Here is a 24,324-nt window from a genome sequence, read left to right on the forward strand (position 1 = left end):
CAAGATAATAATAGCTATGCAGATAAATAGTGAGTATCAACAAAGTACTTTAAAATGGGTCCTATGTTTTATTTGTTTTTTATTTGGTTTTGTTTTATGTGTTCTAATCTCTTTATTAAACACTGTAATGCTCTCTACATGGAGCTGGGCTTGCAAGTTGCCCATAAATTTTAGCTTGTGCAGTGGACTGGAGAGATGCAGCACAGCAGATTATGGAGGGTTATCTCCACTGTGCTCACAGCCAAGCACGTAAAGGTTTGGACTTCAGATCCTGGAGGGTTCCATATATTTCAGGGCCTTTCAGGTCTTCAGGCCCCATCCTCCCCAAACATGAGTTTCACACAGCCCTGGAAAGCCAGAGCTACAGGCAAGGTTTGTTCTCATGGAGCCATCAATCCAAACTCACTCTGGAGGCTTCTATGAATTACTCCAGAATTGCCCACAAGGTAACACAGAGCAAGAAAATTGGCATTGTTGCTTAAACAAAGACATAGGAATTTACATTGACGTCTTCACTTGTGCTTCCTTTAGGGAACTCTGTAATTATACTGAGGTTAAGTTTGATCGTGGTAACACCCTTTAAATCCAGACCAGCTCCCCTGACTTCAGTGGAGTTAATATGGATTTACACACGTGTAAGCAAGGATGAGATCTGGTCCTAATTTAGGACACATCTGTCAGCACAGATGGAGCTGAGAGAGTTTATTGTCATGTAAATTTTCTACCTTTGTTTGAGATTCTTCTGAACATGGAACAAACCCAACAATTTTAAAATCTTACAACATAGACAATATTATCCCCCCTTACTGTGGCCAGTGAATTCCACCAGAGCGCAAGATGGCCTTGTACTCAACTAAATCATGATGGCTTGAAAAATAACCTCATGAAAAATAATGGCTAAAATTGTCATCCTGTAACCACTTTTTAAGATGATTAACTTTCTGTGATGAGCAGCTCTATTGACATACTCCTGGCTGTTGTAAAATTAATTGCCTGAGTAACAGTTTGCATGACTGTAGCCCAAGGAGCAGTTTGCCACACTCTTCATCCAGGCAAGACTCCAAGAAGGCCATGCAGAGTTTTGCCTGAGTAATGAGTGCTGAATTTATTGCTTGATGGCTGTGAAACTAAAAAAAAAAAAAAAAAAAAAAATTGCTACCTTTAAATAAATTTTTTTTTGTGATTCTGGGCCTTAATCTGTTGATTTTTAAAACTGATATTCTTTTCTGTCACCTGTTTTGATGCTTTAGAAAGTCAAAGAGGGAGCAGCGCTTTCTTATAAAACTTGGAGGACTATTCTGTAGTACATGCAAGTGGCTTACATGCCATGAAATAGAATAAATCTTTTTCTCTGCCATCCAATATGGCCTGGTGCCTATTTTTTTTTTTTAATTAGGCAAATAATGTGTCTGTTTTCTGTCTTAAGGGAAAAAAAGCCACTGCTGATTACTCTGGGAGGGTTACTTGTCTAAGGAATTCAGAATCTGATTTTACAGGAATCACTGTTTAGAGAAAGTATTGATTTTATGATGGAGAAAGATCTTGTTGTTCTTAAGCTCTGCTCTTACTGTGGAGTTAGAAACCTTACAGGTTTTGTGCATTATTATATTGCTTTAAGGGATAAAAACACTCTTGAGGAGACCAGTACCAAGTTTGAACAACTAACCCCCCTAGTGTAAATGTTAAAAATCAGATTCCTAGGAATAAAAGACAGAAGGGCAAGATCTTTTCTGGCTTAATCTGATTTACCTGAGTATTTATGCCAGCACAGGCTTCAAGTGCATTGTAAAGTGAGAAGGAGTAATACAACTCATTCAATAGCAGTGCAAATCTAGGGTAACTCCTGTATTCAATAATATTCAATCCCTCAAAAGTAGTGTGAGAAAAAAGTCAAACCGAACACACTGAAGATGACATGCAGAATTTGAAACAAAATGACACACATATGGGGAGGAAATTGCATTATAATCATTTGATTACATATTTCAAACAGATTTCTGGGGCCCATGGCATATCCATAAAGGAGATGGGTTTGGTAATATAACTGTAGTGATATTAGTATAAATTTGGAGTTGCTGCAGTGACATCATGTTAGCCCCATTAATTCTATAAAATTTTGATGATGCTTTTGTTTTCCCCTCAGCTTATTTTAAAGGGGTGATTATTAATTTTGTAACCTGAGCTGTTACGTAATAGACCATTTGTAATGACAATTACTTATCAAGAATATTCTCAGCTGAACAATTCGGTACAACAGGTCAGATTCAGATTTCCCAGTGGTTTGCTCTTCATGTAGTTGCCCTGAATCACATTAGGGTTAACCAGAAGCAGAAGGCTTATGTTTTTCAGGATGTAACCCAGGAAACCCAATTCAGAAGGCAATTGTAACCTCTGTTAAGGCTGCCCAAATGTAGAGCTCTGATTTAGAACCACCCATGATGCAGACCGGATGTAGGGTTCAGATATTTGGCTCCAAATTTTCCCTACATGAGAAATTTCAAAAGTTTTTAGACAGAAGAAGGTAAAGAACAAAGCCACCTATTAATGACACAGGTGGGGAAAAAATACTTTTGACACCCATAACACTGCTGAGAGCTGTACTGATGCCCAGTATCAGGTGGAAATGAAAGCTGCAACACCCTTCCTCACCCAGGAGCAGATAACAGCTGGAGGGGGCTGATGACACCTGAGCAGGAGAGGCAATAAGCATATAGGGAGGTGCTGAGGGGGTGGGCAGCTCCTAACTACAGCGACCTTGTGGAAAGGAGCAGGTGTGGTTGACTTCAGGGAGGTGGATGTGGGAGCTCTTTAGTGGGGGCTCCCTCCCAGCATTGTCTTTCCTTTCGTGGCAGGTTTCTGGAGGGGTCAAGCATGTGCAGCCATTGGGTTGTATTCACCTTTTGCTGCTTGGGACAGCTGTGTGCAGGTAAGAGGCATCTATCTGCAGTCTCTTCTCCTTTTTTGTTGCTCCTCTCTTTGTATCTCTTCCCTTTCTGTTATGATTTATTTTATTTTGTCTGGGTGCCAACTTTCTGCTCTAGGGTCTGTATTGGGAGGGGAGTTTAGAGCTTCAAACATATATTCTGCTGGAAGATTGTTAAAGTGCCTCTACTGCAGCTAGGCTGGGAAGGAGGAGGAGCTGCTGAATCTCTCTCCTCGTTCTTAGTTAATGTTCCCCAGGAGACTGGAGATGGGATGAGCTTGTGCAGGGAGGGGGGAAGTGTCTGATATAAACTTTATTCTAATACCACTTGGTTTCTCCAGGGCCTCTCCCAGACAGCTTTCCTCTCTGCTAAATCTCTCACTCTGTATGTTAACAAGCCTGGTCTTAAAAACCTTAAGACTCCTTGCTACTAAAGGATTCAAGAACCGACTGTGCTGCTGCTTCTGGTGCTGCTGCTGGGGGGGGGCGGGGCTGTACATGGGAACCTAAAGATATAGGTTCAAGTCTCACATATAATGGGGCTTTGCCTTTGTCCTTCTGAGGTGATGTGACCAGTACGTTTGAGGACAACATCTCTTACCCCCCTCCCTAAATCCTTACATTCCCCATTTTGCATTAAAGCAAAATCCCGAACTCTCAAAGTTTCACTGGGCAGGTAGGCTGTTTCCTGCTCAGCTGCATTTCACATCCCCCTTTTATGCTTTAATGTTGTTTGTTAGCACTGCCAGATCCTCCCTTCTGAGTCACAGCTTGCAGGGGGAGAGGAGAAAGATTTTTCATATGCTTTTTTGGTAACTTCCTCTTCTAGATCAAAGCCTGAAGCCTCAGATTGCAGCCCCTCAGCTTGCTACAAACAATCCCACTCTCACTACAGTTGCTTTAGAAAAACCTTTCTGTATGTTTGACAGCTCACTGCGTCCAAATAAATCTTACATCATCTACTTGTATGCGATGAAGGAATCAGGTGAGTATCCAGCATTATGCCTCTCTGGGAGATAACTACATGATGTGGCCATTGCATGCAATTCTTCACAATTTGATGGGAGTGGGTCTGAATAGAGGAAAAGAGAAAAATCTGTAGCTGTAAGCTATTTACAAGCTGAGCCTCTGGTCTCTTTTTTTTCCAGGGTATTATTATAAAATATAATATAAAACCCCATAGTATTTCAATGGAGCTGATTAACGATAGCAAGTGTTAGTACTATGCTAGCTGACTCCCAGTGGGTATGGAGCAGCACTATCACCTACAAATGTTTGCCCAAATCTTGCTAATGAGTGGTGGTCCACAGCCCAATACCTTATCTTTGTCTAAACACAAATGCCTTGTATGAAAGCCTGAATTCCCCTAAGTAAACCTGCTGAGAGTACCCGGGTAACTGCTGCTGCTTGCTTCATAGTTAGGGTAGCCAGTCTTTTTTTTTTTTTTTTTTTTTTTTGTTTGGTAGACAAAGGCAAGTCATGCTAGACTTGTGGTCAAAGGTGCCTGGCCCACGGGTTCATTCATAAAATGAATTTCATAACTGCTTGGCAATGAAACATTGCTGGCAGTGACCAAGAGCTGCCTTCTCTGTTCCCTGCTGCTCTGGCAGACTGTTTTGAATGCCAGCTAGAGCTACTCTGTAAGCTGACAGAAATAAATTACTTCCTTATATCATGCCTTCTCCCCTGAAGGCTGTATGCAGCCTCCTTTTCTAAGAGGCACAGAGAAGAGATCTTGAGTGGGGCAGTAGAGAAACTGGCCAACACACAAATCGGTATAAAACTTCCACTGTTGATTGTTGCCGCTTTGGACAAGGTGGGAGGAGGAGGCCTTGGATGTGTAGAAGCCGTAACCAGAGACACCATCCCATACAGCTAACATAGGCAATTGTGAATGCATGGCCTTCTGAGACACATCCCTTGACTGAAGTGCACATCTTTACGTGTCTAAAACAGGCTATAAGTGTATTATAATTCTATAAAGGACTACTGATTTCTGTGTTAGAAATTACATCAACCACCCTACCTTCTTTAGATTCTGTGGAAAAAAGCTTCCTACACAGATGGGTGAATCTACAAAAGGGATATGTATATGTATATATATACAGAGAAATCTCTTCTGCTGCTTTTAAGGCAAGCAGATGCAAACTTGTTACTTGGCAGACTGGGAGGAATTCTGTTTGGATTTGTCTCTGGTCTGCAGAGAAGCACATTGGCTCACCCTTGGATGCCTCCTGGAGCAGGGAGAACAAAAATTTAAGAGAACTTAATTTTCTTAACACCTTATGTTCAGCTCTGCTGGTAAGGAAATGTGTCAGCATACTACAAAGCTGAGGGTGTAGCAAACTCTGAAGAAGTAATGTAACTTTTAGCTCTATTCTTGTTAATGTTGCTATCGGACTTGATCTATCTAGTAAAGTTTAAAAAAAAAACAACCAAACACCCCCCCCCCCCCCCCCCCCCAAAAAAAAAAAAACAAACCCACAAAATGAACTTGCTTAGGCATCAGCTCTTACTTGCTCACCAGAGCCAGGCTGAGTTATTGAAGTGGAGACTGGGAGAATAGGAAGACCCGGCTGTGAGAAGTATTATAATTTGGGGAAGCAAGCCTAAGAATAGAGCATGTCTTAGCTAGTATCTGCTTTCAGGTTATTGGCTCCCATTGAAGAGAGGGCTGTCGGAGCTCAACTAACTTGAGCACTGACCCTTAAGTTGTATTTCTAACCTGTGCTAGAAACTTTTCCCTTTTAAAACAGGTTTAATTTTGCATTAGATCATAGTTAAAGACTTCTTGTTACCAGCAGTTGCAAGAACTCTGCTCCAGGAGTGCAGCAGAAAGCTTCCAAACTGAAGTAGTTCCAAATGTACCACAGCTTTGGAAAAATGGGCATTCCTTCACTGCTGACAGCACTGAACAGCTGGAGAGGGCTCCCAAAAAAAAATTCAGCCTGCAGTTGCAGAACTTGGGAGCATCTCTTGGGACTTGTGCCTTGGCTTTCAAGCAGACAGGTTTGAGAGCTGCAACAGAGCTTCCAAACTGCTGTAGAGCTGGGCACAGATTCACACTTTGAAGCTGTGAGGACTTTCAGACTTTCTGAGGCATGCTGCCTGGAAGCAGTGACATGCCTGACTGGCCAGAAATGCAGACACCGCATCTGTTCATGCAGCCCCTACACACTGGTCTGCATACTGTGTGGTTCTGGGAGGTCCAGCTGCTCCATGACCAGAGGTCTAAGGGGTTTTGCTCCAGGAGACAGTAAAGTTGTGCCTCTATAGGAACTCTGCCTTGGCTATAGTAAGAAATCTGAAATGGCAGGATTTACTGGATAGTTATTGGAGCCACGTGTGGCATGGGGGAAGAGCAGCCTTTGCCACCCTCCTCCCTCGGATTCTCCTTGGAAAAGAGGAATTTGGGGAGGGTGGCTACTAAAAAGCATTGCTCTGAGACACACTGTGGATCCTTCATAGTTTCTGAGGGACAAGTGTAAAGAGCTTCATCAATAAATAAGGAGGAAGGGGTAAGGATCACTACACAGCCAAACTGGTAGATATTTTGTTTCCCTTTTGAGTGTTTTGGGATAGAAGAGCAAGTTGCCAAGTAAATATAGGGTGAAGGGAAAGGGCTGAACTAGTTCTAACAGCCTTGTTAAAAAACATCTCTCCTGCAGCAAGTGCAATAAGCTCCCTGGTGATGGACAACAGCAGCAAACCACTCGACAGCACCTTCCTACAAACAAGCGGGGGACAGCTTGGACCTTACAAGGTTGCCTTGTTCAATGCACCCAATTGTGCATCACCTCCCAGACTTGCTGATGTAGGAGATGTCAACAAAGTTTCTGATGTCCTGAAACAATACCTCTTCAGAGTTGGGGATGATGGGACTTGTTTGTATGACCCAAACTTCCTAGCTGTCTGTAACCCACCTCTTGCACCAGACACAACATACAGGTATAATTCTTATTTCCTACAAGGTGATTGCTGCTCTTAAAACACAATAGGAAGAAACATTGAGTCTGAAATGTTCCTTTGTAATGGTACGATGTGAATTACCAGTCCCTAACTGAAATACTCTATTGCAAGGGTAGTTATGAAGATGGCTTGGCTTTGGTCTAGCACCCTGCAGATGGTGCTCTATGGTGCCCTAGCAGTGGTGAGCTCTATCAGGTTAATTTCATGGAGCAGTAGGAAAATTCATGTGTGAACTGCTGGATCTATACCTATGTTGGAGTAGGTTATCCAGTGACGGTATCTGATTAGAAACTGCTGGTAGAAAAGGATTTTGACTGGAAAATGCTGTTGAGATTATTCACCATGTATTTTGTGTTAGATGATTTTGCCAAATTGCAGATGCGGATCTGGCTCTGCCTGCTTTGTTTTGATGGGATTCGGGGGAGCCAAAGTTCTCCTTGGTGTCCAGCTCCAGGAAGCCCCTAATGTTACTGGAGACTTCACAGTGAGGGCCAGGTGGCTTGCAGACTTGTCTGACCCCTGTTTTCTGGGGAAGCTGACTATCTGGGGAATTCGGACACCCTGACAGCTATTACCCAAACACTTGTTTTGCTGTTGCCAGCTATTTAAAAGTCATAGTAAAAATGGCAGTCACACAGAGCCACAGCTGCTGTGGAGACCTAATATGCTTCTGAAACAAAACACTATGGGCTCTTAGTTTTGCAAAAACTGTCTTTCCTATTCTGTCTCTTCAGGAAATTTCTGAAAACTCAAACTATTGTGGAATGGAAACTTAATTTCTTTGCCAAATCTGATGTTGGCCTGTCTCTTTGATACTCCTCTCTAGCAGGGAAAGTGCCAAAGATCTCTATTGTTGGACAAAATCTTTGACTTCCATATGGAAATCAAAAACACTTGCTGTCCTAAATAATAAGGCTCTTCACAACAGGGAACAGCAAGCTGGGAAAAACTGTTGTTGGAAATCTATCATCTGCCAAGGCTTACAAGAACAAAGGGCAAACTGTGCATGACGTAGCACAGAATGCTTTTCCATGATTAATTCTATTAGTTCTTTATAAGGTCTCTGGAAATAGCCAGTTACCTTTGTCTGTCTTCATCTAATGCTTTGACAAACCCTGAGGTCTGACCAGCTAATCCAGTAGCTTAAAAATACTAGCAAGGAAGCTCAAATTTGAAATACTTAATTTAACGCTTTTTCCCCCACAGGTTTAAATACGTGTTGCTAGATAGCACTGAAGGTATCATGAAAGACCAAAGTCTCTGGTCTGATCCAATCAAAACCAGAAGAGGTAAGTCTGTGGCTTTGCTCAGGTCTTCTGAGTAGTTGTTGCTTGCCTTAGGACACTATTGCTCTATGAGCAACACTTATTCATTTCCTACAGTTTTAACAATTTTGTCAGCCTTTCAATATTGGACTAACACTTAAATATGGAATATTTCTGTACTTTTGCATACTTCAAAACAATTCTTATAGTAAAGATAAAGTTTGTACATGCAGTTTCAGATTTGATGCGTATCGTGGTATCTGGTGCTGTTGACACTTCTCAGTAATACAGATACTTGTCATACTGGCTAACCTGCTGAGGAAAGCTTTTAAACTCTAAATGCTGACACTGAGTCTTAAATCTGTTTCCCATAAATCATTGAAGACTTCAGATATAGACATAATCTGTTTGCAGCTCCTAAATCACCAGCTTTTCCCTATTTGGCGGTGGTGTTCATCATAGAAACATTCTTTCCATGCTTTTCTAGTTAAACTTCCCTTGAAAATTGATACCTGGCCTGGTCGAAGGAGTGGAGACATGATTGTCATTACATCGATCCTAAGTGTTCTTGTGTTCCTTCTGCTTGCTGGCTTTCTTGCTTCTGTGTCCTCTGCTGTCATGTAAGTACTGCCAAACTTTACAACTTCCAGTAAAAGTACCTAAACCCTCACTCATAAGCCCCTTCTTTCCTATGGCTCCAAGCCACTGTTGTTGGTCTTGTTTGAGATGACAGACCAGATGGTGTCCTCCAAATTTTGAAGTTGGTAAAGGGAAAAGACTACTTTATCATAATCTTCCCTAAGATCAGCAGCTCTTGTACTTATTACACAGCCTTAGGCTTACTAGCTGCCAGACCTTAGTAAGGACTACTGGAAAAAAATACAGTAGAATTGCACATACTTAAAGCTTGTATATTCCTTCTTACATATCACAGCTTTCCATCTAGTCAGGAGTTTGGAAACTGTCTTAAGGAGTGCAGGCATTTGTAAAGATTACATAATGTCCTAATCAATGGCTTGATTTTAATTGATTTGCCTCCTCCCCAGGAGAAATAAGTTAGCCCTTTCAATTAATAAGTGAGGCTTTGCTGGAGCTCTATAACTCAACTAGTCTATGCATGTTCCCTAGTCTTCTGTGCCCCCTGCCCTGGGAAATCAATGAGGTCCAACTGATTCCTAAACTGAACTTTTGGAGGGAATGAACTAAACTTTAGAAATGGTGAGTATCAGGGCTGCTAACACCCACTTCTTTCATTCACTTGAAAATGATGCAAGTGCTCTGTATTCAGTTAGCTCTGCTAGGCTCTCCTGGATTAAAGATGTGGAAAGTAAAAACTGCTTTGCAAATGAAAAATTTAAAAACATCTACGGGCTTCTCTGATGCTAAATTATTTAAGCAGCAATCAGCCTTTGCAAAATGTTGTGACAGTAGGCTCCACTCAGTCTCTACTGGAACTTAATAAAGCCTTTCACTTGCTCACCAGGGGATCAGAAGAATCTTCTGCAGAGACAAGGTGCGTGTCTCAGACTATTCAACAAAGTGAACTGAGACCACAGTTAAGTGCTGAGTGAATGACCTGATTCAAGTCAAGGGTGGAAATGCAACTGAATTGCTACATGAGCTAGACCTATGGAACTGTCTCTTCTACTCAACACTAGTCCAAAACAAGCTACAGAACGCAACCAGGCAACTGAAGATAAATGGCAGAGCTGAAATAAGGACAACTTTTTTGAAGACTTGCAGTACATGATATCTTGTCTTGTCCTAATCAAATTGGATTTAGTTAATTGCCTTGTATACCACATATCAAATGCCTGGACTGAAGAAAGAATCTTCACGAGATCCTTCAACTTCAGTGGTGTGATCAGAGGTTGTCTAGCACATACATCTCATCTGGAGTAAGCGTTACTGCAGACCTCTCATCTGCTTCTCACGATCAGATGAACATGATGTCTCAGCCTTTCTTTATAGTAACTGATGAGGATTAAAGAAAAACAGGCTGCTTTAGAAAAAGATCTTCTTAGAAAAAACTAGGGATTAAAAGGTAGACAACAGGGAGCTACTGCTGCTGCCTCAGGATTTTAGCAACTATTTGTGTCATAAGACTGCCCTTTTTTTCCTCTCCTTCTCTAAAAGAAAGCAAGTTCTAATTGCCCTGTATGTAGCACAGTAATTCTGATCTCAAATACTTAAATACCCTCAAACAGCTTTGCAGGGATGAAAACTAAAAAAATTGCTTCAAAGAAGGTGTGTTCTTTCAGAGCTCCATACAATTTGCTGGTGGGCTAGTGAAGGGGAGATGTTGCTTTAGTGGGACACATGAATATATTCATTGTTGTCAGGCTTAGCCTCATTCCTGACCTTTACCTCAGGCAACTGCAAGTCAGCACTCTTCACATCTTAGTATCTGGGCTGGTGGGGTTTTTGAGCTAATTCTCTTCCTTCATTTCGTGATCTCAGTTGGTGACTACAAATAAATCTTTGCCCCAGGTTTGAGTTATGTACTGCTTTTTTCCATTGATGCCAACTCCTATATACAGTTTTGTGTCTACAAAAGACCTGAGGAAGATCCAACTTCAAAGCCCTACCCTATACCTCTTGAGTATGTAGAAGCAAATGTTCTATTGTAGCAAGCACTTGCTTGTGATAAGCACAGAGCTGCCACTGGTTAGTGTTGATGTTTTCCTAGTTTATCAGTAAATTTGTTAAACTGTCTCAGATTATAAATAAATAAGGATTCTGTTTTGACATATGTAGTTCACTATCACTGTCATGACTGGATGATCTCGCGCTGATACTTGTTTCGGGGAGTGGGACTTATTCTTTTCAGATTATGAAAATTAAACAGTTTTGTGTAAAGTCAAACATTGTCAGGATGGAGCGTTGAGATTGTAGGTTGGTGATTGCAAAATTTGCCTTCTTAAACTTCAGGACTTGGGCCCAAGAGATTTGTACATGAGCTCCCAGTGTTTGGGTATTCTAACTACAGCATGTTAAAGCTTGCCTGCTCCATCTTGGTTTCAGCTATGCAAGGGCTGGCAGGGAAAAGGGAGAAAGCACTTTAAGGGAGAGACGGGTGCTGTGCCTTCTGACTAGAAATGGATGCTGAAATACCTGGAATGATATTTTTCTGGGTTTTTGGCTATTGGTGCCTTCCCTGTAATTTTCTGCCATACAGGCTGCTGCAAACATCGTTCTGAGGTGCCTTCTCATTCATGTATTGGGTACTAACTTGGAAGCGATGGATATTTGAAGAAAAAGCGAGTGCGAATTCTAGGTGTGCAACGCTGAACATTAGAGTATGTGAGAGATCCTTGGAGTGTTTGCCTCCTTTATAAAGCCCAAGTAGTGCTTCATTGCTATAGAGGGCTCTAACTCCTTGCTCTGGACCTAGTGGAAAAGGAGGCTATCTACCAGTAGGATCAGTAAAATTAATAAAGCCAAATAAGTATCCTTTCAATGGCAGACAGTCCATATGTCATATTGGATGCCACAACAGTTAATTCTATTACTGGAATAAGCTCTCCTTCATTTTGTTTAAAGGGGTTGCTTGAGACTGTATGTCAGCATGTACAGCTATCATTTAAAACACAGCACTAGAATAATCCAATCTATTTTCTGCCAGTATCTATTAAGACATTCAGACATTTGCATCAAGCAGTTTGTCTCACTCAACAGATAACTGACTTTAGTCAGTTTAATCCTGCTAATGGGCCTAGTTGAATACCTTGTTTTTCTTCTTCTGCTTCTCTTATGTCTTTCATTTAAAAGTTCTTAACTTTATCTCTTTATGGAAAAATCCAGAATGGATTATTTTTAGTTTTGGGGTTTTCTTTTCCCCTCCACACAAATGAAGCAGAATTAACCATCTCAGTTGTTCCTATATTGCCATGCATACAAGCTTTGAGTTTTTTCACCTTAGCTTTTCAAAACTTCCCCAGTGTTCATAAGTTTGTGTGAAACAGAATTCTGCATTTCACCAGCTTCAGATCTTAGGACAACTCTTCCTTCCCATGTTCTTTGAGAAAGAAAAAGTCTAACATCATACGATTTTTATCAAAATTTCCTGTTGAAATATATTGTTGAAAATGACAACTCAAACTACTTTTTCTATGCAACCCTGCATTTAGACAGGGAGAACTATGCCTGGAGCAGCTTTAGCTTTTCACAGGATCTTGCATGTCAGTACCCATTCATTATGCTGTGAACTGTATTTCAGGACTGTGCCCAGAACAGGGTCACAACTACTTTTGCCTCTCCATAGGGCATTTCCATTGACCTAAATACTGACTTCGTTCTGGTCTGCTTTTGAATCCTTACTGAAGAAAGGGTATGAAAATTCCTGTTTGGAGCCTGTCAGAGGTATGTCCTGATCCTTATCCTGGTCATGCAGAAGAAATATAAGGTATCAATGATCAACAGCATTTCTTCAGTACGCAGACTTAAGAAAGAGAAAGGTATGGGGGTGCAAAAAGACTACATTAGGCTCTCTCAGGAGTTGTTGCCAACCTTGTCTGTATTTTTGTTCAGATATGCCTTTCACAGTCAGCCTGCCATGCTGAAGGAAGGAATATGTATGGATAAAACAAAAAGTTCCTGAGCCTTATGTATTTACATTAAAAACATTCCTGTATCAGGAATAGTGTGGCCAGCAGGAGCAGGGAGGTGATTGTCCCCCTGTACTCGGCACTGGTGAGGCCACACCTGGAATACTGTGTCCAGTTTTGGGCCCCTCAATACAAGAAAGACATTGAGGTGCTGGAGCGTGTTCAGAGAAGGGCAACAAGGCTGGTGAAGGGTCTGCAGCACAGGTCTTATGAGGAGCGGCTGAGGGAACTGGGGTTGTTTAGTCTGGAGAAGAGGAGGCTGAGGGGAGACCTTATTGCTCTCTACAACTACCTGAGAGGAGGTTGTAGTGAGGTGGGTGTTGGTCTCTTCTCCCATGTAGTCAGCAATAGGACGAGAGGAAATGGGCTCAAGCTGTGCCAGGGGAGGTTTAGGTTGGATATTAGGAAAAATTTCTTTACAGAGAGGGTGGTCAAGGATTGGAACAGGCTGCCCAGACAGGTGGTGGAGTCCCCATCCCTGGAAGTGTTCAAAAAATGGGTAGATGTGGCACTTGGGGACATGGTTTAGTCTAGTCTACCCTTGATTGGTTTAGGTGGACTTGGTAGTGTAGGTTAATGGTTGGACTGGATGATCTTAAAGGTCTTTTCCAACCTAAACAATTCTATGATTCTATTCTATGATTCTATGAACAGAAATGAAACAAAATTGAACAGCGATATTTGCTAGGTGTTTTCTAGGTATTGTTCCTCTGTTCCTAGCTGTTGCTTTGGGCACTGAATGATAGTTATCATTCCTTCAATGACCCTGCAAAATGTATTGAAAATGCTCATTGCAAGTGCTGCTATGTGGTAGAAAATAAAGATAAAAATCATGTCTGTGGAGAGAGTCCAGGAACCACTACTGAAGTCCTGCTTACATTTAAGACTTCAAGGTTGCACTTAGGTTTTTATCAGCGTTACATGTGATGGTTGTAACAAGTTGAACTTGAGATCACTTTTCAAGAGAAGCTCTAAGAAGACTTTGACCCATGCCTGCTGGTCTGCACTGAGATGAATGTAACCTTAATAACATTAAGTTACCAAGAGTATAGTAGTATACTCCATTTCTGATTATCTTCTACTTGGGTCCTGGTATTTCTCTGGGCAGAAAGTAATAAATAATACAAACTGTGCTGTGGAAAAACTAGTGCTGGGATGAGGTTATTGTACATATTTTCACCTGTACTCTAGGTTAAGATTCAAATGCCTAGTCTCCAGGACTGAAAAATAAATTTCATTCAATTCTCTTTGCATAATTCATTCCAGCATGGTCTCAGCTGAGGCCCTGGCAGAAATGTTGTTTTAGGCCTGTTCAGTAGATGGACTGACTGCATGTCCTGGTTTCGGCTGGGATAGAGTTAATTTTCTTCCTAGTAGCAGGCATAGTGCTCTGTTTTGGATTTAGTAGGAGAAGAATGTTGATAACACACTGTTTTTAGTTGTTGCTGAGTACTGCTTATGCTAGTCAAGGACTTTTTCAGCTTCCCATGCTCTGCCAGGCGCACAAGAAACTGGGAGGGGGCACAGCCAGAATAGTTGATCCAAACTGACCAAAGGGCTATTCCATACCATATGATGTCATGCTCAGTATATAAACTGGGGGGGGTTGGCCGGGGAGCAGCGATCGCTGCTCGGGAACTGTCTGGGTATCGGTCGGCGGGTGGTGAGCAATTGCATTGTGCATCACTTGCTTCGTGTATCATTATTATTATTATCATTATTATACTGTTACTATTAGCATTACTGTTTTACTTTATTTCAATTATTAAACTGTTCTTATCTCAACCCAGGAGTGTTTCTCACTCTTACTCCTCCAATTCTCTCCCCCATCCCATCGGGGTAGGGGGAGTGAGCGAGCAGCTGCGTGGTGCTTAGTTGCTGGCTGGGGCTAAACCACGACACTGCACTAAGATTCAGTATAGTTGAACACTTGTAGTTGTCCACTAGCAGCTATGTGACCCAACTTGTCTGTGGAGCTGCCTGAGCTTGTATGTGGAAGGAAAGTGGCAAAAAGAGTGAGAGCTAGACAAGATTTGTGTGGTTTCGAGCACTTCCTTGCTTGTGTGGTTTGTTTGGTCCTGGGGCTGTCTGCTGCTAAAATATGGCTGTGCAAGTCTTGAGTTAACTAAAAGACTCCTTTCTGTGCCAACTGTACTAATTTTTGTGAGGCATTTATAAGAATATTGTTAAACTGTAGTATACCAAATAAAAATAACTTTTAATGGAGGATAAATGAGCACAAAGATGATAAAGACATGAATATGGACAGATGTTATTTTGCATTTCTTGAACAGTGTGTGTTCATGAAGATAATGCCCTCTGCATCTTCAAACAAGTCTTTTCTGCTCCACTTTCACCAGGACAAATGCATAATTAATCAGAATTAATAGATGGGCAGGGTGAGGGAAGAGTCATTTCCTTCAGAACTACTTGTCTTTTATTCAGTAAGTGATTCTCCAGATTATTTAATTGACTGGTCATTAGTAACATTAGAGACTACAAAAAAAAAAAAATCCCTTCTAGATAAAGGAAGCAGCAGCTTGTTTGATTGTAACGTGATGTTTTGGGACAGACTACAGAAAATTAGCATTTTCAGAAGCTCATGGTAAGAAACTCTTATTATGCTCTCAGTTGTATGAGAACTGGGCTGGGAACCTGGTAGATGCAATATTTAATACTTTTTTTCAGTTAAGCTGTGGCATATAGCATTAGGTTGTTAGAATGCTGAAAGAACCATGGCCTGAATTAGCTTTGCTTTTGTTTAGCTTGGGCATAAATGCAGATCATTTGCTAGATATGTTTGGAACTGGGGAATGAGCCTGAGGAAAAGGATGCTAGTGAGAGCTATACTGTAAAGCAGTCACAGTACTTTTTATCAATATTTGTGATAGATCTGCTCAGCTGTGATCAGGAAACCTATCTCAAGATCAGGACCAAACTGCAAAAGGCAATTATCAATGCCTAATGGTACTGAGCATCTGTATAGTGCTGGATGCTTTTACTAATGAGCAAAGAACCTGACATTTCCTACTAGAAAGAGTTTACAGGCTTGTTCAGGAAAGAAAAACAATCAGTCAACAGAGTACAAGTTTGCCTGTGGGAGGAAAACTTGCTGTAGAAATTAGGTATTCAAAAATCAGTAGCGTGATTTTTTTTTAAGTAGTCTGAGCACTCAGGAGCTCTTATTTCTTTATGGTTTGTAATGTAAATGAAAATGAAATGTAAAAACCCCTCTGATTTTTTTTTTTTTTTTAATGTGTGGTACTTTCTCAGAAAAGTACTGACTTCCAAGTGTAGCTCTGCCACTGGTCACTGCACTGAGCCATCTTCATGGTTCTGACTGCTCTTTGTATATATTTTCCTGCTTCTACTGCTTAGTCCATGCCTATGTCACTACAGCCAATGTAGTAATGCATGCACAATGTTAAGGTCCATCACTCACTGGTGAATCCCTGTTTTGACCTGACCTACCCTCTGATGCTTGGAAACAGGACCAAGATGGAAGATGTTGGTCTCAGCAGTATATACAACCTTATTACTAAATTTCTTTTCTTTCAATTTATTTAAAGTGTGTGGGGGGGTGTCCCCCAAATTCTGGAAATTATTTGAGAATTCTGGCTGTAACTTCATATATAGCCTGTTGTTTCAGAGATGCTCATGTATTTTTTGTTCTGCTTAGAGGCATGGGCCTATCTCTGGGAAAAAATCTGAGTGCTGTTGCGATATAAACTATAACAGTGTGCTACTGAACTACTGGCACTAGTTTTTCTACTTCATTAGAGTTTAGTTCTGTCTTTGCAAGGTCACAGTCTGATGAGAGATCAAGATAACTAGCGGCTACAGAGAAAGTGTAACAGTATGGCACCAACACCCCCCAAATCTAAATCCTAATCAACTGTAGAAATGAGGTCTTGGCCCTAAGTAAACAGCTGTCTTCTCACTCCCCTCCCTTCCTGCACCTTGTTCTTTCTTACAACATCTGCTTGGGTAAGCTTGAGGTTTGGATGTTCTCAAGAAAAAAGTATGCTGGATATTATCTGACTGTGAAAAATAGTAGCAGGCTGGCAATTCTTTTATGTACAGTTCATGTATAGCTGAAGCTGATTGTGACCAAAAATTATTATAATCACCTGGCTGCTTTTCTGGGAGACAAGTTTGAGTTTCAAGCCATTCCCATTTGAACAAGTGTGCATATACTACACATCCTCTCCTGTACTTAGTACCATCTTTCACTTTCACTGGCACAAGTCTCAGCAGAACGACCAAGTTTCAAATGGTTTTTAAATGGCATTCAGACCCTCTTTGGCTATGCTTGGTAAAATGCACTGGCCTCCATATATGATTTATTGCCAGTCCAAACCCTGACAAAGTCAAGTATAATAAATTTCAATCCTAATATTGACAGTGCTCCTTGAAGAAATGCTCTGACCTTTTACGTATTTGTCTGCAGGGGCTACCTGCCTATCTAAGCAAAATAACTGAACTGAAGAGTGATCATGTCTCACACATATGGCTGTCTCTTGCAGAGTGATTCAGCTTTCACAGTAGGTGAGTCAATGTATAAAGAGCCTTTGAAATTGTTTGGCTTAAAAAATAATAGTTTGGTGTATGCTGAAGGCTAGGTAGAGTTCCCCCCCCCCCATATATAATATAAAATTCATGGATAGGCCTCTGAAGGGTTAAATTGAACCTGTTCTGATTCCTTGTTCTAAAGGGAAGTTTGCAGCAAGCACCTCTATACTAAGCCAGTTAAGATTCGACAGGAAAAGGATGGCAGTGTCAACACACTGAGATCACAATTACTATAAATGTCCTTTGGTCTGACATCATAAAGGTGATTTTAAGCCATGGTCTCATGTCTTGAAGTTAAAATGTATGAACAAACGTTGCCAATGGTATTCCAGATGTTACATCTACAAAAACATTTTTGCTTTCCTGAGAGATATGAGTCACGCAACTAAAAGTTGTTCTGAATCTGGGAGGATAAGAGTATCTTCCTTCTTTGCTTCTATCCAATGAATGTAAATCTATCCCTCTCCTATGATGCCAGCTTAACAGCCCCAGAAATACCTCTCAATTGATGGACAAGCTGGACTACTTCCCCCACTGTCCCCTAAACTGTGTTCAGTTTAGACAGTGTCTGTAGGTGCCCTTTTGTCATCTCAGCAGTAACAAATAACATTTGGGTTTTATACCATAATACACACCAAATTACTATTTGGGGGTTTGTTAAAGAATACGTTGTAACTGAGTAATTGAAATCTAGACGACAAGGAAATAGCAATAGTTTTTATATTCTGTAGTTTTTTAGTTTTTATATTCTGTAGCAATTCTTACATACCTAGTTTTGTGTGTGTCAACAGCTGTATTAGAAACTATCATTTATTTCCATTGAAAATAATTATTTGTAAGAGACGTTTGTATGCATTATAGACTTCACATACAACCAAATTCTAAGAAAACTGATCTGAAGTATTTCTACTGATGTCAAATTAACTAGCAAGCTGAAGAAGAAATTCTAGCACATATTTAAAAAGTAACTTGTACAATCGTTCTCATGGTTGCTCCTGATGGTACTAAAATCAATAATATTCACTTAATTGAATTATTCTGTATACATCCAGCTATAACGCATATTGAGCTTTCAAACTGCATAATAATAGCATACACTGAAGAACACGAAAGGACTGAGATGATATGTGACTAAAAAGAAATCATAAAAAAATCTTTTACTTTCCTAATAACTATGTTAATTTGGCCTGAATACAGGAGCTTCTTTCTTCTGAGGTAGCTTGCAAGGGTAAGCTTGTGAAAAGCATGTGCTGCCATATAACCATTTTCCCCAGTTCAAAAGGAATTCAACAGTAGAGACCTGAAGGTTTAAAAGCACTAGGATTAGTTTTCCTATGATGAAGGAAGGTGGAAAGGAAAGTTGTTTACAATCCCTAGTTCTGCATCAACAGGTTCAAGACTAAAAGTGGGTACAGAGGTATAAAGGTGTAGCATGTAGGTTTGCTATTTCTATTCACCTGAATAGTTTTATTTGTGATTTTAATATGAGACAGAGGTGGTATTATATTCTAGAAGTGTGATGTTTCTGAGGGTAATGCTTTGCTTCCTCATTTATCCACAAGCTAGTATTCATAAGCAGGATCTGTGACATTTCATTATCGTATTTAGTCATGTGGTGCTTTATGGCTAAAATGAAGCACCAGCTGAATTCAGTTAGTCTTTCCATTGTTTGTTTGGTGTTTTGGGGGTTTTTTTTAATAGGTCTTGTATCATGACTTTGGAGAATGATATATATTTTCTTCAAAACATTGTAAATTCTTTCCGGATGAAAGCAGTTATTTAAATACAATGGATTGTTATTATTTCCTTAATGGCATGACTAACTTTGGGATAGATTCTGTTCCACATTTGCTAGCATAATCCAAGCCAAATCTATTGAAGCCTTTCCATTTTCTCTGCATTTACACAAGCATAGCTTAGCAGCAAAATGCTTTCCAGGACTGCAGCCCTTTCTCAGGAAACATCCCCACTGAGATTTGCCTAAGGTTTGAAATATTATGCACAGTTGGAATCAGTTTATCAATATACAATTCATCCCACATCTCCTCCCACCCCCTGGCATCAGCACAACTGGCCAGAGCCCAGCCAGAGCACACAAGGATTAGTCCCATAGAAGAACATCACTCTGCAGTCTCACTGAAATGGTGGATCTGCTCTTGGCAGCCATAGGACAACCCTAGGGTTTATCTCAAATTTGGCTCAGGGGGAGGAATTCTCAGTTTAAATGCCAGTAAAGATTCATGAATTACTGATTGCATATGAGGCAATTACAAGAGAATATGATGGGGCTAATTCTACGTGTTCTTGTATCCCTCTTAAAGTCCAGTTTAATGAAGAGTTTGAGCCTGAACCTAGTTTTAAGCATGTGAGTATTGGAAAAAGACTTTCAATTCACAGAATTCTAGCAAAAGATATAGTTTTAATCAGAAATGTGTTTTCACAAGGGAAAAAAAGAACCTTAAAAGTGTCAATGAACATCAAAACACTTTGTCCATGTTGCTTGGGAGTTTTGGTTGGTTGGTTTTGGTGTTTTTTGGAGGGGAGGCAGAAATAATTTCCTAACCAGTTGAAATAGAGATGTAATACTCTTCTTTTATTAGATTTCCTGCCCATCATACATTTGTGTGGAAAATAATTTGCTCTAATGTTGCCTCTTATTTTCAGCATTGCCTTTCTGTCCACTAATGAACAAAATTATAGCACCAAGAATGGTTATTTCTTATGTTGGTCATATTCCCAGAAGTATTTCCCCCCCTCCCTTTTCAGTTTATACCCAACACCAGCAGCAGCAGCAGCAGCAGCTATGTTTGAAGATTCGATTGCTGCACCCCTCCCTTTTCAGTTTATATGCAACACCATCAGCAGCGGTAGCTATTCTTGGAGATTCAATTGCTGCACCAAGTACCTCATGTTTGTCCTGTTTATTTTTGGATTTGCAGGTGGTTTTGAACTTATTGGAGCATTACTGATCAGAAACATGGGAAAGTATTGCCACCCTTGTAAACACATTTCTGATCTTCACTGAGAGTCAAGGCAATGGGAGTGTCTTCCTCATCTATGACTTCTAGCAGATCGCCTCTACATGGAAAAGGTTAGTTCAATGTCTGTGTCCATCACACCTTGCTGCTTCAAAGGATTTAAGAGCTAGTTATAATTTGACAGCTTTCTTGCATACAGCTTGCAGTCTACCAGGAACTGGATGAAAACTATTTAGGTAATTTCAGACGTGAATGACTTCCCCTTGTTCCCAGTAGTATTCCCAGGTAAGCTTTAACTAAGAACATGCCCATAAGACTCTACAGTCATGTTCAGTGTACTATTCCGAGGTATCTACTGCTAAAATCATCGCTCTGTGTAGGAAGACTGTGGGATCATGCCAAAGCAATGCTAATCATTTACTGTCACAACATCAGTTGTCCTCATATTTAACCCAGTCCTTTTTAATGCATTGGTCACCAGTCACCTCACCCTGCATCCTGAGATCAGAATAGGTCTGTCTATGTATGTCTGTTCTTCATTTTTATCATTAAAATGCACAGTTAAACTAAGTTAACACCCTGCAATCTTTCAAAAAAAAAAAAAAAAAAAAAGAACAGCTGGATGCTATCAGAGGAATAGTGACTGTATGTCTTAGTCCGTTGGAGCTGCAAGCAGATGACTAGATCACTGATTAGGCCCTGGCCTGAGGTTAAGCTCACTCAACAAGATGTGAGAAACTACTGAACATGACATGAGAAATTGTTGGACATGACAGATAACAATGTGAGAAGCTGACAAAAGTTACAGATAGTGCTGTGAGGAGCAGCTGGACTTCACATGCAGTTAAAGGGGGAGTTACATGAGAAATGAACAAACTTCATGGGCGATTGCAGAGCAGTGCTGGGGACCTTTAGGGGAGCAGAACTTGGCGAGGTCATCTCAGTAGTATCATAAAGCCAAGATAACCTAGGAAATCATATCAGAAATTACACATTTGGGTATGTGTGTAGCAAAACTGGGACTGGTAGGAAAAAGTGAGACTACTTATTTAGGAGGGAGCTGAGCTGGAGAAAGGGATGGCTAAGAAACACAGAAAGGTCACTAAGGCATGCAGATACTGTGACTGGGGCTGTCCGTAGCTCACAGGCAGCACTGTGTTTGATCACTGCAGTTTGGAGCAGGACAATAAACCAAACCTGTTCTGATGTTGCCACGCATGTCAAGCCTGCTTCCACAGTTAGGAGAGCTGCGGTGCCTACCCTTGCTAGCTAGGAAACACCCAGGGCAGACAGATACTAGTTATCACTGTGTAGGAGCCCTTTCCAGGCCTGACAGCTTGGATTATGCTTTTCCCCCATGTCAGGGGGGATATAACATGTGACAGCTATCTTCAGCTGGCTTCCCTCCTTGTGCCAATGCTTACCCAGCCTCTGTTTGTGTCTCGGAGGAACAAAATGTATCCCAAGGGATGCTGCTTCCCCCCTGTGCTTTGACACCTTCAATGTCTATACAAAAGATCTCTTCCTACAGCCACCTTTTCCTGCCACTACTACAATTTATGTTGTGTCCTGAGCTAAGGCTTTCATAGTATAGTATAAATATTTTTTTGTGCTCCTCCAATTGCACAGTTAACACTTTTGTTTCCTGCTCTTCTTTGCAAGCTGTGATGGACATGAATCAGATGACATCTGTGCATAATTTCTCTACTACACAAATATACTCTTGGGGAGAATCCCAGTGTCTTGTGTTATAGCAGCTAGGGATCTTTTTTTTAAATGGACATTGATGGGAACTATAAAGCGATGACTGTTATAAGCTGTTAGGTGGGGCTCTTCCACAATCACATCCTTAAGTCATCATCATTTTAAATGTATTGCACCAGCCAAATGAAATCATAATATTGTTGTTTCATGTAACGTGTTTAGAAGCTTTTACCTCTTAAAAAAATAACCCTTATGATAGTACTGATGATAGGAAGGTACAAGGTTTTGTGGTAGACTGGTGTTATCTATTTGCCTAAAACTAAAACATCTTTTCCTGATTGCATTCAGTCCTTACGTAGAACTAGGAGATGTACTAGAGAATGATAGGAACGAGTAGTCCACAGGCAGTAACTTTAAAACAGCAGAACTGGTAGTAACAGAGTCAGTTCATTCTTAAAATCAGAGATGTTTTCTTGCTATACAGTCACAAATTGATACCTGAACACTCAATGCTCATGTATTACTATGTGACTAGGATATGTGGTTTTTTTTATGTTGCACCATTTCAGGTAAGTCTAAATTCTACCTGGAATGTAATGCATCAGCTTCACAAACATCTCTCTTCTGCCAAATATCCTGAGTAACAGCTTCCAACTTAAAGCATGTGAGATTTCCAGCCTAATTCCAAACACACTAAAGTCCATAGGAGTCTTTCTTATGATGGATGGCTTTAGACCAGACTCTTAAAGTGTCTTGCTGGTAGAGTGATAAAAAGGCTCCATTTAAATGGACAACCTAAAAACAGACTGAGTGAATATATTTAGGATAAACTTAGAAGCACAGGTACAGATTTAGGGTAAGTTTGAAAGTAATACCAAACATTTCTTAACAGGAAAAGAAATAGTGACAAATCTAACCCAAATTCTGTTTCCAAAATTCCTTCCTCTAAACAATGGTAAATTGAATCCTGTGCAGGGCTTTGATCTAAATTTTTCAAATGACTGATATCACATGGTCTTGCCCTTTTCAGTCTTCGTCTATTATAGCAATATTTGTTACTGTTTGGACTGGACTGACATAATATATAGAAAAAACATAATGCAGAGCTAATGCATAAAACAAATACAGTATGCTAATTTCATAGGACTCTACTAAAGTGTACTCTCTTTGGTCTTTCCCAGGGTTAAGTTCTTCATTTTGGATGAAGGAGCTACAATAAGTGCTCACAGAGATTGGCCAGTCTTTAGGATGATAATGTTATCTTTCAGCTGTGCTCATCAATTCTCTTCATTTGCCCTCACCTTGCACTAACCCCATACACACAGTACTGAAACCTTTCTCTAAACCACAACCTAACAAAATTTCTACCACTCTATTATACTTCACTTTGCATAACTGTGTGCTATACTCACATGGCAACATTGATTTTAGCCAGGGATCTGACTCCACTTGTACATCCATACTGGTAAAATAAAACATCACAACATTTTCTCTGGCCTTGCAGGCAAGTGATGCAGCACATGGCTAAATGCTTTCCTCTTGAAACAGAGGGGTCTTGTACATACTGCTGTTGGGAATGACACCTGACTAGTGCTGTCCCCCAGATTCTGTCTGGATGTTGATTTCTTTTTTTTTTTTTTTTTGAGTGTGCTATTTGTCATAAGCCAAAACTCTGCTGGGAACTAGCCCAGCAGTAGAACAGTATAGACAACCATGGGGCAGAGATCGGGTCCATAACTTGATCCTGCTTACTAGTAAGGTCACAGCTGGTAGTTATGACTGCATTGATATCCAGCATTGATTCCTGCCCATCCAAGCTGGTATGAGCTCAATCAACATCTTACAGCCTGCACCACAGCTCCTACTGCAGCTTAGATCAAACACAGAGGCCTTTCAGGTGTCACTTTCTCTTTTCCAGCTGCCTTTGTTCACAGGCAATAATAGTGTCTATATCCAAATTATAAGGCCCAGCTACATCCAGCTCTATGTTGAGGTGAGACCAATACCCATCCACTCTTCCCATCTTTCTTTTCTACAGGGAAAGAAAAAAAGTTTTTACAAAGTTATAAGATAAGGTATAAAAAAAAAGTTCTAAGATAAAAAATACAGTACTATATATATTATTATAACTACAATATCATTATATTATTATAATATATGTTATTATATAATATATTATTCTAGTTATAATATTATTATAATACATTGTATATAACATAATATTACAAGATTTTAAAAGAGTGATAAGTTTTTAAAAACTGGTAAGTTTTAAAAAACTGATAAGAGCTGCAGTGTGCCTTGCCAGT

At 40.4% G+C, this 24,324-nt stretch overlaps 1 protein-coding gene across 1 annotated transcript; it reads left to right on the top strand.

The window, feature by feature from the left end:
* Positions 1–2,871: 2,871 nt before the first annotated feature.
* UPK3A (uroplakin 3A) lies at positions 2,872–9,728 on the top strand. The gene is made up of 6 exons (XM_075727685.1): positions 2,872–2,926; positions 3,753–3,908; positions 6,592–6,871; positions 8,099–8,181; positions 8,645–8,777; positions 9,641–9,728. Exons 1-6 carry the CDS (start codon positions 2,872–2,874, stop codon positions 9,726–9,728), a joined length of 795 nt encoding a protein of 264 aa, XP_075583800.1.
* The last annotated feature ends 14,596 nt before the right edge of the window (positions 9,729–24,324 follow it).

The sequence above is a fragment of the Pelecanus crispus genome, chromosome 1 (genome assembly GCF_030463565.1).
Source record: "Pelecanus crispus isolate bPelCri1 chromosome 1, bPelCri1.pri, whole genome shotgun sequence".
NCBI lineage: Eukaryota > Metazoa > Chordata > Aves > Pelecaniformes > Pelecanidae > Pelecanus > Pelecanus crispus.

Bases quoted from the DNA above. Each gene is read 5' to 3' on its own strand.
- UPK3A (XM_075727685.1), top strand. From the start codon at position 2,872: ATGTGCAGCCATTGGGTTGTATTCACCTTTTGCTGCTTGGGACAGCTG. The intron at 8,182-8,644 runs GTAAGTCTGTGG...ATGCTTTTCTAG, and splicing joins TCCAATCAAAACCAGAAGAG to TTAAACTTCCCTTGAAAATT. The intron at 8,778-9,640 runs GTAAGTACTGCC...CTTGCTCACCAG, and splicing joins TCTGTGTCCTCTGCTGTCAT to GGGATCAGAAGAATCTTCTG.